Consider the following 13856-nt stretch of genomic DNA (forward strand, 5'->3'; position numbering starts at 1 on the left):
CATTTTATGGATGAGGAAACAGGCAAAAAGGGTTAAGTGATAGGGTTGTATAGTTAGCATCTGAGGCCAGATTTGAAATCAGGAAGATTTCAGGCCTGGCACTGTCTACTCCTAAATTTTTAATAGATTTCTCTGTTTTCTCATCTTCCACAACAAATTTTGGTGTTTATTTTATGATTATATTCAATTTGTTTTTAGTTATTTTTTAAAAATACAAATGTTCACTCATCTTAATCACTGCAAATTGAGGTGACCCAAGTATCCCATGAAATGTTTTTCATTGCTTGTGGAAACATAAAACCAACTCAGCCAGCTTCTTTATTTGTCTTGTTTCTCTGAGGAGATCCTATGAGCCATTTTTCTCTTTAGCCACAATTTCCTTGTAACTTCTAGTTTCACTTAGAACAAGAATGTCATTGTTGGGAGGCAAAGGGGCGAGTGCAAAGAGAAGTGACTTTGTAGTCAGAGGGCCTGATTTCAAATCCTACCTTGACTGCTGATATTCCTTGTGTGACTTTGAGCAGGTCACTTCAATAATCTTTGAACCTCATTTCCACGGACGTATATAAAATGAATAGTTTAGACTACATGACCTCAGGTTCCCTTCAGGTTTTGAATCTTGTGGGCCTCTTACTTGACTCTGTCATCTGTTGATCTTTTTGTGATTGGCCAAGGACGTACCATTTAGAGTACTGATGGTTAACATTTACAAATGGTCTAAAAACTGATTCATAGTTTCCTTTACTCCCATCACTGCAGAAGTGGAAAAAGGACCATCAGGTATAAGGCCTTGCTTTTGTTTGTTTGTTTCATGGGTTGCTCTGGCCAAGAAATTTATTAGTGGACAGTAGCCTTATGATCAGTGTCTCTGTCAGACATCGACTCAGTCCACTTTAAAACTTTCCAGTGTGGAATAACCTGCTAGGACTCTAACTCTATTTCCCAAAGATATAAAAAGATATAAGTGTGGGACATAGGCAGAGTGCTCTGTAAACCTGTACATTTGGATAATATGGCCACAAATCAAGATTTTTCATATTCTCTTTGGTGTGATGCTCCCCTTTTGATCCCTTTTGGCAACCTGGTGAAACTTGTGACCCTTTATCAGAATGATATTTTAAAATACATAAAATTAAATATGTGAGAATACAAAGGGAAATGATTATTTTGTAATGAAATTTTATATATTTGTATATGTGTGTATATATATACACATACAGACATGTGCATAAATCTGTGTGTGTACACACACACACACACACAGTTTATATATTCTTGGTTAAGAGCTGATAAATAAAAACAAGATAGCTTGAGGAGAGAGAGAGATGGAGTTTACTAACACCAGGTCTGGGTTGGACTTCTTAGCTTCTGGGGACTCTTCAAACTCATTCCTTTAATAGTATGAACAACACCTGGGGGAATCATGGGAGAGTTTCACTTAGGAGATTGCACCTGGATTGAGGCTTTCAGGATGACAAATGTTCTAAATAGAGGAGATAAGGGAACAAGGGTGTGTTTGGGAAAGGGATTGTCGTATTGGTTTTATGAACACCTTAACTAGGAAATGGAATGGTTTATATCAGCAACAGCTACTAGTCCAACTTGACTGGAACCATGAAGGGAAGTAATGTAAAATGAAATGAAAATTGAAACCAGTTTGTGGAGGGCCTTGAAATCCACTTGTGATTTTGGTTACTTGTTTTTTTAATCTTACAAGCAATAAGGAGTTACTACTGAAGGTTTTTGAGAAGAGGAATGCTTTTGGGAGACTTTTGGTTTAGAAAGGTACTTTTGATAGCTTTGTGGATGATAGATTGGAGAAGGGAAAGATTGTGTAAAGAAACTAACTCTGAGACTATTAAAGTAAGCAGGTGAAAAGGGATGAAGGTCTAAACTGGATTGAGATATTGACAGGATATCCATGTCTCTGTGCAAAAGGGAGTTCATGATGGACAGAGGTTTACTGATAATTATTTCAAGGAAATGGATAATAATAATAATAATAACTACAGAAGGCAATATAACAGATAAAAAAGCCTTGGTGGTTTTGTTGGGAGAAAAGTACTATGAGAATTTGAAAGTGATCTCTCTCTCTGTGTATGTATGTATGTATGTATGTGTGTATATATATGTGGATGTTATTTCCCTTCCTTCTCCTTTTCCTCCTTCTCTTCTTTCCTTTCTTGGACCTGAAACACATTTACTAATAGGTTATCAAATGAGGTTGAAGGTAGTAATAGCAAGAGTTTGCTAGGAGAATTTCATCAATGCCAGAATTTTTTTAATTTAAAAAAAGAAAAAAATTATTAAAGCTTTTTATTTTCAAAACATATGCATAAATAATTTTCAACACTCACCCTTGCAAAATCTTGTGTTCCAAATTTTTTCTCCCTTCCTCCCCCCACCCCCATCCCCTTCCCTAGGCAGCAAGTAATCCAATATATGTTAAACATGTGTGTATTTTGGCTTTAGTCTTCTCTCCAAGATGAAGCCAATAGACAGAAGCATTGATTTTCATAAAGAAGTCGAGAAGAAATAATTTTCAAACTTGGAAACAATTTTTGTCTTATGAACTTCTGTCTAGAATTCTAGTATTTTAGAGCTAGAAGGGAACTTGAATGATATTTAGACTCTATCTTTCTGACCAAAACTCAACATCTTGGTAGAATATGTTGTACCAGATGAAGTCTAGAAGTCCTCTGAGAACTATCTCATCTGTCTTCCATAGCACCTTATAGTTGACTTCTGTTTGTGAAAATGAGTACCATATGTTTTCTGAAACTTTAATACTACATTGCTGACTCATTACAACCCTCAGATCCTCTTGTTAGCCCATAACTAGTTTTCCATCTCGAAAGTTTATTTTTTTCCAAGGTATATTTTGTCCTCATTAATCTTTATTCTATTTCCCCCTCTTCTTATCTCACCTTCAATTCACTAAATTACTTTTGTCATTTTCTTATTTGCAACTTGTTCACTGCCTTTTGTCCCACCCACCCCTTCACTAAGCCAATTATATGAATATATTCTTTATTCACATCACTAAAAATAATTATTAACACATGGGGCTAAGGACAATGTTCTGTATATTCTGCACATCCTTACTTAAATGGGTATTTGTCTCTCATGTTAGAAGGTAAATTCTGTGAGGTTAGACATTATTTCATTCTTTGCATTGTATCCAAGCATAGTGTCTGTAAATATAAATTAGTAATAATACGAAAATAAAACATTAGCATGGATAAATTAACTGTGATCTGAGGCAAATCATTTAATCTCTTTAAAGTTAAACTTTCTCATATGTAAAATATTGATAGTCATACCTATACCCTTTTATGTCCGGGTCTTCATAGACCTTAAAGCAGAATCTAAGTCACTGCTATTATTTCTGAAGCATCTGTGAAATATCATTTGCTTTCTCTCAGGTTGGTACTTAAAGAGGCTTATTTTTCTAATTGCCAACATTTTCTACTTTTCTGATACTTAATTCTTATAATTGTCACTTCTGCAAACAGAGTTTCTTTAGGTTGATGCAAGCTTCCCCTTTTCTGAAGCAGTGAACACTGAACCAAGAATGAGGTTGGAACTTTAACATTAGCTAGCTTTGTGGTATTGAGCAAGTAATTTAACTATTTTTCTGGTCTTTAGTTTCTACATCTGTAAAATAAAAACCCTAGACTAAACAAACTCCTTTAAGGCTCCTTTAAGTTTTGTGATGCTGTGTATTGCCTTATTTATTTATTTGTTTGATTTAGTGTGACTATTTCCCAACAAAAACAGAAAAGCTCTTCCACATGTTGCAAAAGATGAAGGAATCTGAAGCATGTTGGAAGGACAAGTGAGGGACTAAGTTGGACAAGAGCCGGAATTTTTTTTTTTTTTTTTAAAGAGTTGTACTAGTAATTTGCTCTCATAGCATAGCCATTGCTGTGATTCTGTGTCCTGCAGGTTGTTTTAAGTTTAAACATAGTTCTGATTGTAATTTTCTGGAAATTAAAAAAAACCTAGAATTTATCTTAAATGTTATATTCATTTAAAATTAGTCATCCAACATTTTGGCTTTGTTTCCTTTTGGAACCCTGATATCCACTGTTCCATTCCTAGCTTCTCTTTCCTTCTCCCCCCCATTCAGATTTTCTCTCCTATTCTTAATTTTGTGTTTTCCTTATGAGTCTTCAATTTTTAAAAGGTGTAAAATGTTGCATATTTGCTAGAGAAACTCTGAAACAAATTTAGGTTCAGTTTGCCCCATCTAATCTGGTAGAACTCTGGATATTTTCAAATCCCCATTTGACTAATTTTCAAATTAGTCAAATTTTCGTTGGTTGAGCAAAATAAAACTCTTGATCCTACAATTAGGAGGACAAATATTGATTAATACTGTATCAATAATTATAAATTGGTTAGTGATTTTATTCTAAGAAAACACATATTTCTTAATAAGGGGAAGTAAATATTCTTTTGTGATTCTCCTCCATGCTTGACTTTAATTGAATTTATTCATAATGAACAGAGTATTCCTGAACCTAATGATGTGAGCTGAGTACTCATTGTTGTAGTCTTGAACATTTTTGTTTTCTCTTTCAGAAGTTTGCCTAAGACTGTTGTAAGGAATTAATAACTATAGCCTATACAATTCTATTTGGAATGAAAACATTTAATTCTATATGATTAAAAAAAAACTGCATTGTGTCAGTGACACAGATTGGTTCATTGAGATATTATTAAGTTCTGATTTTTCTAGTGTTAACTTTTGGAACTATTCAATTCTAAAAGTATTTATTGAATACCCATGCATGATGGAATACATGACGCTATCCTAGTTGCTGTGAAGGGGGAATAGCTGGAAATGTATCTTTGGCTATAAAAACTTTTATGTATATAAACAGAAGAAAATTTGAGTAACAATACAAGAAATTTCTTAAGTCAATATTAAATGTTACACATGTAGTGTGGGTTATATTTCCTATGGCTATAATGAACTGTACTATATTATTTAATTTCCTCTACTCTTTCTATTGAAATCCCTCATTTATTTTAATGCCAAACTTAGATATCTTCTCCTGCATGAAGCTTTCAATTTTATCCTTAGATGAAAACGATTTTTTCCTCCTCTAATTCATCTGACCTATTTTTCCGATATAAATATTCTCTCAGTGATGCTATATGATTGCAAATTTTGAAATCTCTTGAGGTGTTAAAGTTATGGTTGACTCAATAAGCAAACAGACCGACACATGAAAGGCTCAAGTAATCTCCAGCATATTTCCTGGAATTGATCTATGTTCAAGAATGTAAGAGTTACTTATCATGGAAGATAAAAAATTGGAAAAATAGGGTGCTGGAAAGAACAGTCCAGGTTTCCCTTAAGAACTCTCAAAAAATAGTAACAGACTTTGAGGAAGATTTATGGCATTTTCCAGTGGATATTTTCTGAAGGATGTATATGGAAAGTCATGGACAAGAAATAAACATGGTACTCACAAACTCTTATTGTAGTTTTAAATTTATTAAAGCTTGATACTTGAATAAGCATGGTTAGATTGAAATCTGTACCAATGGAGGGAACAGACTTCTTTGAGGTCACAGATCCATTGCAATACTGTGTACCTTTTGCTCTTACTATTACTTTTGAGATCTCTATATTTGTATTTCTTAGAGCTTACTATTTAGCTTTTGGGAATGGAGCAGGGAGGATAGAATGCTTTTGGCTGTCTGTTTTTATTAGTGTGGAAATTTCTTCCATCTATGCAGGTATGTATTCTGGATCTTAGAAAAAAATATGACTTGTACTTGGTCACTTGCACTGGGACTTGAGTCTTCCTGATTCCGTCAATTTTTTTATCCATTATATCACTTCCTCTAATTCAGGCTATATTAAGTGAGGATATTTTTACTGTTACAGCTGATCAAAAGATAGAATATAAATCCCACTGTGTGTGTGTGTATAGTTTATATATATATATATATATATATATTTATTTATTTAAAATTTATTTATCATAAAAAAGCATTTGCTTTGGTAAAGAAAAACTCACCTTAAAGACTCATGCATTAGTCAAAATTATTCAAAATTCCTTGAATCGGATGTTTACTACAGAGGTACCCTTAGTTGACTCATTGATCATGAATATCAAAAGAAACATAAAACGGACTTTGGTTAGGTATTAACCAAAGATGCTCACCACCAATCTTTTTGAGGGCATTTAGTGCAAAGCTCAATCTGTAGAAGGATTCTCTGTAGATGGTTGGGTACTACTTGGTTGTCTGGATTTTGAATGATGTAGTCACTCTTGGAAAACTGTGGAGCCGTCTAAGCAACTCAGAATTTGGCCTAACTGTCCCTAGGGGAAAAAGACAAATGAATAAGAATGTTTATTGTCCAGATTGTTGATTGTGGTGAATTTAGGTGGATAGAGCTTTTGGACAGATATTGCAAATGGCCACATTGGGGTTAGAGTAAAACAAGAGGAATACAGTAGTGTAATTGCCTATGGGAATTGCAGAGTTGCTTTAATAACCCTCAACTTTTCTCTGAAATCAAGATCCATCTTTTTATTTTATTTTATTTTTTAACACTAGAAGTAATAGTTTAAAATCAATTAATGTAAAAATGCACATGATCCTTTGAGTTATTTTTAAATTCTGATCCCTTTCAATTCCAATATTTAACTAGTGTTTTTAATAGTTGTGAGAATTAAAATTTAGTATTTCTCAGAAAGCAATGGAGAGGTGCTTTTGTGAGTTGGATATAAAAGATAAATAAAGCTGTTTTTGTGAGAAATACTGTAGTTTAAGCTGAGACACAAAATATTCCTTTATGTTTGCAGCACTGGCTTCACCTCCCATTGAAATTTTGGTGGTTGGTAGTAGTCTTGGAGCTCAAAAACTGACCAGAAGGAATAGATTTCTGTGGCTGTTCATATATACATATAGTATATAACTTTGGTGTTTTCTATAACTAATTATGGAAACCAACAAAGATAATGCTATCCTAAGCACTTAATGAAAAGAACAATGTTCACATAGCAAAAAAAGATCATTCCACTGAACTCTGCTGTAGAGTTGACTACACCTGATGTACCATGTTCATTTCTGGGTGAATCTTCCTGATTCTGTTTGTTTTTTTAATCCACTATATCACTTCCTCTAACTTAGGGTATATTAAGTGAGGACATTTTTACTGTCACAGCTGATCAAAAGATAGAATATAAATCCTAGTATTCTTAATTTTTTATCATAAAAAAACATTTGCTTTGGTAAAGAAAAAGTTACTTTAAAGACTCACCTTAAAGACTTAAAAACTTAGAGAGTTTTAGAAAGGACAGAAAGAAGTCTTTTCTAAAGAACATCCAAAAGGGCATGATCACATAGTGAGAGGACTAGACAGAATATCGAATTAGGATCTTTTGAAGGCCCTGGGGATATTAAGCCTACAGAAGTGAAGACAAGGTGAAAATGTGATAACAGTCTCAAAGTATTTTAATGGCTTTTATTTGGAAGAGGGGTTAGACATTTTAGACCTAGGGTGGGCAGCAATAAGGAATGGAATTTCCAGGGGTATATTTTAAGAAAAAACTTCCTATCCTGACAATTGGAGCTGTTCAGAAGCGGATGGGAATTTTACAAAATGATAACATTTTCTTTTATTAGATATTTTTAAAGTAGAGATTGGATGACCACTTGTTGGGGATACTATCAAAAGGAGTGTGGGTTGAGTTAGAATTAGAGAATTTCTTGCCATTTTCTCAATTCTTAGATTCTATGATATGTGAAAAGCCAATAACAAAGCTTCTTAAAAGTACTTTGAAATGTATACAGTAATATGAATTACCCTAACTTCATTTTGCTGTTCAGTTCTCTTTGAAATGGCTTCCATCCCAGCCATCCCTCCTCCTCTCTCAGCATGTTTTGTGGTATTCAAAACCACTTGCCTATTTCTACCAAATTGGAACTCAAATCACAGCTGTCATAAGCATGCTATCAAGATTAGAAAAACAGATGTTTTGGAAATATTTGCGTAAAGAAAGATTCAAGGACCATCAGAAATGCTAATGATCTCTTTAAAAAATATAGCATAAACCTTTTGCTTAAAAGGCTTGTTAAAAATGACTAGTGTGATGCTTTGAAGTAAAGCACTCTTGGAGGAGGAATGTCTGGTTAAAAAATACAAGATGAGTTTTAAGTTGAATTGGGAGTAGGGGAAATCACTGATCTCATGAGTTCTTGGTGAGTTTTTTTTTTTTTTTAACCTATCCTATAATAGCCAGGGATTTAATTTTTTTTCCTTGGAAAGCATATGATGGCAGAGAAGGTTTTGACATGTTAACTTTGGACATTTTAATATTGAAAAAAAATTCGCTCTGGGCCAAATTTGTAGATTCTGAAGCAGCATTTAATAGAGGGCTAGAGAAAGAGGTTGAAATGAAATGTTTTGTATGATTTGCCTTAGCTATTTTGAAATTTGGGCTATTAGTTTTTAAGGTACTTTGATGTCTTTACAGAGGCACATAGTGTAGTTATTTCATAAAGTGTGCTTTTTTTTTTTTTTGAGTTTGAGAAATTCAATATTAGTTCAAATTAACTTTGCATTAAATAAGATAATGGAAGTTTATGTCAATGATGTCCCAGATTAGAAAAAAAGCAAGTCTAGAGACTGATAGAGGAAATTGCTACACTGTTATCAGCAAAACTAAAATACAGACATTCCAAGCATTTCCCCATTTTTAAATTTCCGTTTTAATTAAGCCTGTTTTGGTAGTATACTGTTTAAAATGAAATAAATGTACCTTTCCAGTGCCCTGGGCTAATCCAGATTGAATGGTAAGATAGGATAGCTGAGCATCAAGGAGAGTTAATGATTTTGTATTGGAAATATATCCTGTTAATCTGGTTTACACAATTTGGATCTCTGTTAGGCTACTAGCTTATTTCTAGGCTTCCCAAATTCCCTGTGTGATCCATTTTTCCATGTAGTCTGAGAGAATATTTCCCTTTGACTCACTCCTGGATTTCCAGGCATATTTTGGAACTCTCTGAGTCACCCACAGAACTACTCAGAAGATTAGTCCCCTTCCTCTTGATGCAGAAAATCATGATGTGTCTTTGCTTAATTCCCCCTCCCTGCTAGTAATTACCTCTCTTATTTCTCACCAACCAGAGGACACCTTTTCTTTCTCATAGCTTATTTCCCAGTGATTTGTTGTGTCTCCCTTTCCCTTTCTAACATGCATACCCATTGGTACTGGGGAATAGTAATCTGATTTTTATGGGTTAGAGATGCTGTACACAATTGCCTCTATTCATTTTGTGTGGGTAGGTAAGTCCTGCATATCAAGACTCATCATTTTGATTTTCTATGTCCCAGAAGTTGTACTGGACTTGAGACAAGTGGGCTGCCCTAAAAGAATCAAAACAAAAATCTAGTTTAGAGTTTTTGTTAGATCTGACAGGAAGCTCACTTTATAAGAAAGGAATCCTGGTTTACATGATAGCTTGGTGGCTTATTTGTGCACATGTGTATTATGGAAAGCCTTGACATTTTCTTTCCGTGTCATTTTTTTCCCCCCTCTAAAAGCCTACTTTCTCAATCTCTTCAACTAACTCTGTCACAAATGTTTGACTTGGACTTGCAGGCTGCGACAGAAATAAAATTGTTATTATTATGAGACTACTTTGAAGGCAGAAAGTATTGCTAATCACCAAACATTGAAGTGTACTTCATTTTTTAAATACTATTAAGCTAAAAGGAGTTGGGTGAAATTAATTATCTTGCTCACTTCCTGAATACATAATAGAAATTCAGATGTAAATTTTTTCTCTGCTTAGGGTGCAAAATCTTTCTTTATCTCTGACTCAGGGCCCTTCCAATTTAAAAAACCTTTTTAATTAATGAGGAAAAAAATAGAAAATTTGTGTGTAACGTTGCTGTTAGTTAACATTCTTCTGCATTTTAATTTGTCAAGTAATTGTTCTTAATGTTTTCAAAATAGAGGTTCATTCTGTTGAACATCTCTGATGCTTATATCTGCTTGAATAGATTTTTCTCTCATCTGGATGCAGAATATATATTTTTTTAAATCTTTTTTTTATTTATTTTTATAACAGGGTAGTCCAATGGATCCAATGGTAATGAAGAGACCTCAGTTGTATGGAATGGGCAATAATCCTCATTCCCAGCCTCAGCAAAGCAGTCCATACCCTGGGGGATCATATGGTCCCCCTGGCCCACAGCGTTATCCAATTGGAATCCAGGGACGGACCCCAGGTGCCATGGGAGGAATGCAATATCCACAACAACAGGTTTGTGGTGATTTTTACTTACTTTTGGTGGTGGTTCCTGTTACTTACTTTCTCATTTTCTAGGAGTTGGGAGAATTTGGGGAATCATATGAAGGTAAGTGATTATAAGACTTTGAAACTACTCTCTTTTAATTTTCTCTAGCAAAAGTCTTTGGCTGTAAATGACTTCCTTATACATTTTCTTGAAATAAATTATATAGGTTTTTATTTATTTCTTTTACCTATTTGTCAGTGAGGTTAAAGGACATTTGCTGAATGCCTTGTTGGTGGGCAGGAGACTAGTCATGGCCATATTTGAAATATAAAAAAGATATCATTACCAAGTTGAGTTTTCTGCTTAATTTCTTGTTTCATTTTGCCTGCATTAAAAGGAAAAAAAAAAGATTTCTGTGAACTTTTTAAGTAGTAGTTTCTTAGAGCTAGATCAGTTTCTTCCTATCTAAGGATCTTTAAAAAAAAAAAAATTTCCTTACTCTTGTTAAAAGTGCTATTTAAAGCTCCTTTTTGTTTGTTTAGTATTAATTTTTTTCCCCCAAAGTATCACAACAACCCTGTGTATATTAGACTCTGGCTCTTCATATTTTACAGACAAGGAAACTGAGATGGAGGGAAATTAAGCGGTGCCCAGAAGCAGGATTGAAAAAGTCCTTATAGAAAGAAAAAAAAAAAAAGAAAAGAAAAAGTCCTTACAGGTCCTGCATTCACTTTGATGTGATGTTTTCATTTATCAGACTCATGGAAGTTTCCTTAAATGCTTTATCACAACCATATCCAAATCATTATGTAAAATTGAAACTATTCTATACGGAACTGGGAATATAATCAAATTTGGCCCTAAGTGGGATTAATTATTAAAAGAACAGGGAAGTTGAACCTATTTATCTCAGCAAAAATTTACTAGATGCAGGATGTTGTTAGGTGTTGGGAATATAAAGATGAAAATTTATGTCATTTTCCTCTAGATGTCTTAGGTTAGAAAAATGTTTTGTTGGTTCCGCTGTTCTAATTTTGATTTAAGGTATTATTTTAAAGTTATTTGAGGGGAATGTTGGGAGAATTGGCTGCCCCTAATCTGCCATCTTTGCAAGATAAATTCTGTATCAAACATTGTCAAACATGATCGGAACATAAGTTGTGATCATACAAGATGCCTATAGGACATAAAGTTAGAAACAATGAAGAGGTACCTGCTGGTTAGGTACTGGAACTCAGATGAGAGACTAAGCCCAGATAAATAGGTCTGGGGTCATGTCTCTGCTCCGCTGGTTATTACGTATGTAACTTTGGACAAGATACTTAAGAACTCCAAGTTTCTATTTCTTTATCACTAAAATAGGCATTGAACTAGATTATTTCTAAGGTTCCTGTAACGGGCAAATTCTATCTCTACATATGTTAGGGGGCTAAAGGAAGAGGAAGAGTTGGGAATTCGTTCTAGATATAGGGTATTGCTTGTCCTTTGTTATTTTAGCAGAAAAAAGTCCCTAATGGGATAATATGGGTTTAGAGCATAGTGACTTGAGTGTAGAGTATGTTAAAGAGTACCATGAAGTGCTACGGGAAAGGAGGATGGAGAGCCAGATTGTTGAGGTCCTTGAATGCCAAGTTAAGGAGTTGATGTTTTATTTTGAGTCAAATCAGTGAGAAGTTTCTGGAGATTAGTGAGAAGGATATAGTAGACAGGAGAGACTGGAGTCAAGACAATCTGTTAGTCAATATGGGAGAGACTAGGCAAGATATAATCAGAATCAAGACTGTAGTGAATGATGAGGGTGGAAAAGAGAATCATTAGAATTTGGCAACTATTTGGGGAGGCAGAGAGGAAAAAGAAAGAAGCATGAGTCACAAATGGTCTTAAAATCCAGTTTAAAATTAAACCTTAAGCCAAGTCTGAGGTTGGTTTGGACCCCAAGAATTTTGTTCAAGATTATTTCAATAAATAAAGCTTTAATGTTTGCAAAGCTTTACTTTGATATTTCTTATGGATATAGTGTGTTTAAAAATGTTTTAGGCTGGGTCTGCCTCATGCCAATCTCCAGATTTGATATTTGATATTTGAACAAAATGAGGTACTTTTAGATCATTTAGCAGTTAACAAAAAAAGAGATTTACTTAGTTAAAACTGAAGAAGAATTTCTTGTTTTTGTTTTCCATCTTTAATGACTTCATCAGAACATCTCTGGGGCTCCTCCTTCCTGACCACTTTTATATTCAGGAAGTGATCTGAATCTTTCTCCAAGCTAGCCAAGACTGAAGGATGGTCTATATAACTTTTAAGAAAAAAATTATCCTAATTTGCATGGGCTCACAACATTGCTTTTACAATGCTTACCGAGAAGATACCATAAATAATCTTAGTAGCCTATTCTAGTCTTTAACAATATATCCTTTAGAAATTCTTCCCAATAGCTATTTCAAATCCTCTATGATGTAATATAAGCTACTTACTTCTTGCTCTGTCACATGTGGACATGGAGAATATCTATATACTTTACTGTTATTAAGTTCCTTTCTCAAAAAGATTTAGATTTTTTTTTTGCTTCCTATTATATTCCATTTATATAGGAAGTAGAATATATTATATTATAATATTCCCACATAAGTGGAATACATATATATATATATATATATACACACACACACACACACACACACACACACACACACACACACACATACACATATACATTTTTCCTTTTCTAAAATACTATAAAATGGGATTGGATAGAGATGAGAAACAGGAATAAGTTTATATAAAAACTCCATTTACTAAACAAAGTGACTTACTGAGATGTAGAAAAATTAGTAACAAAGGTTATATTCTTGATTTTGAATTCTTTCATGAACAATTGTTTTGAGTCTGATTCTTTGTGTACAGCAAAATACTGTTTGTACATGTATACATATATTGTTTTTAACTTATACTTTAACATATTTAACATGTATTGGTCAACCTGCCATGTGGGGGAAGGGGTGGGGGGAAGGAGGGGAAAAGTTGGGACAAAAGGTTTTGCAATTGTCAGTGCTGAAAAATTACCCATGCATATATCTTGGGGGAAAATATATATATATATAAAATCTTGTATAATTAAAAAAAAGAAAAATTGTTTTGAGAGTGAGACAGATACAAAGACAGACATATATAGGGGTCTGGGAGGGAGAGCAAAAGGAAGGGGAAGGGAAAGAAGTGAGAGGCACTTAAATTGGATTAAGAGCGCTATCTAGGGATAAGTAGTTGGTACCTTGCTGCTTTAGTGCAATATTATCATATACCAGCTGCCTAGACCATAAAAATATAATTGGGAAATGTTTAACAAAATAAATAAAAGTACAGTACAATATAGATAATGTTGATATGTGGTTTCTTGAGTCAGTATGCCAACTTGTGTTTGAGTTTAACCCCACTACTCTAGAGGATTAGTCATTTCATCATTTTGGGTACCTCTTCCATTCATTCAGATTGTGACTTTTCTTTGGCAGCCAGGTTGGCACAGTGGATAAAGTACGGGCTTGGAATCAATCAGAAAGACTCGAATTCAAACCCAACCTCAGAT

At 33.9% G+C, this 13856-nt stretch overlaps 1 protein-coding gene across 2 annotated transcripts in view; it reads left to right on the top strand.

The window, feature by feature from the left end:
* Window positions 1–13856, top strand: part of ARID1B (AT-rich interaction domain 1B) — a 535516-nt gene that overhangs the window by 53819 nt on the left and 467841 nt on the right. For both annotated transcript variants that reach the window (XM_051997996.1, XM_051997995.1), the window contains one exon: window positions 10108–10302. In XM_051997996.1, the coding sequence (XP_051853956.1) occupies window positions 10108–10302 (195 nt within the window). The remainder of the gene's footprint in view (window positions 1–10107; window positions 10303–13856) is intronic.

The sequence above is a fragment of the Antechinus flavipes genome, chromosome 4, assembly GCF_016432865.1.
Source record: "Antechinus flavipes isolate AdamAnt ecotype Samford, QLD, Australia chromosome 4, AdamAnt_v2, whole genome shotgun sequence".
Classification (NCBI taxonomy): Eukaryota; Metazoa; Chordata; class Mammalia; order Dasyuromorphia; family Dasyuridae; genus Antechinus; species Antechinus flavipes.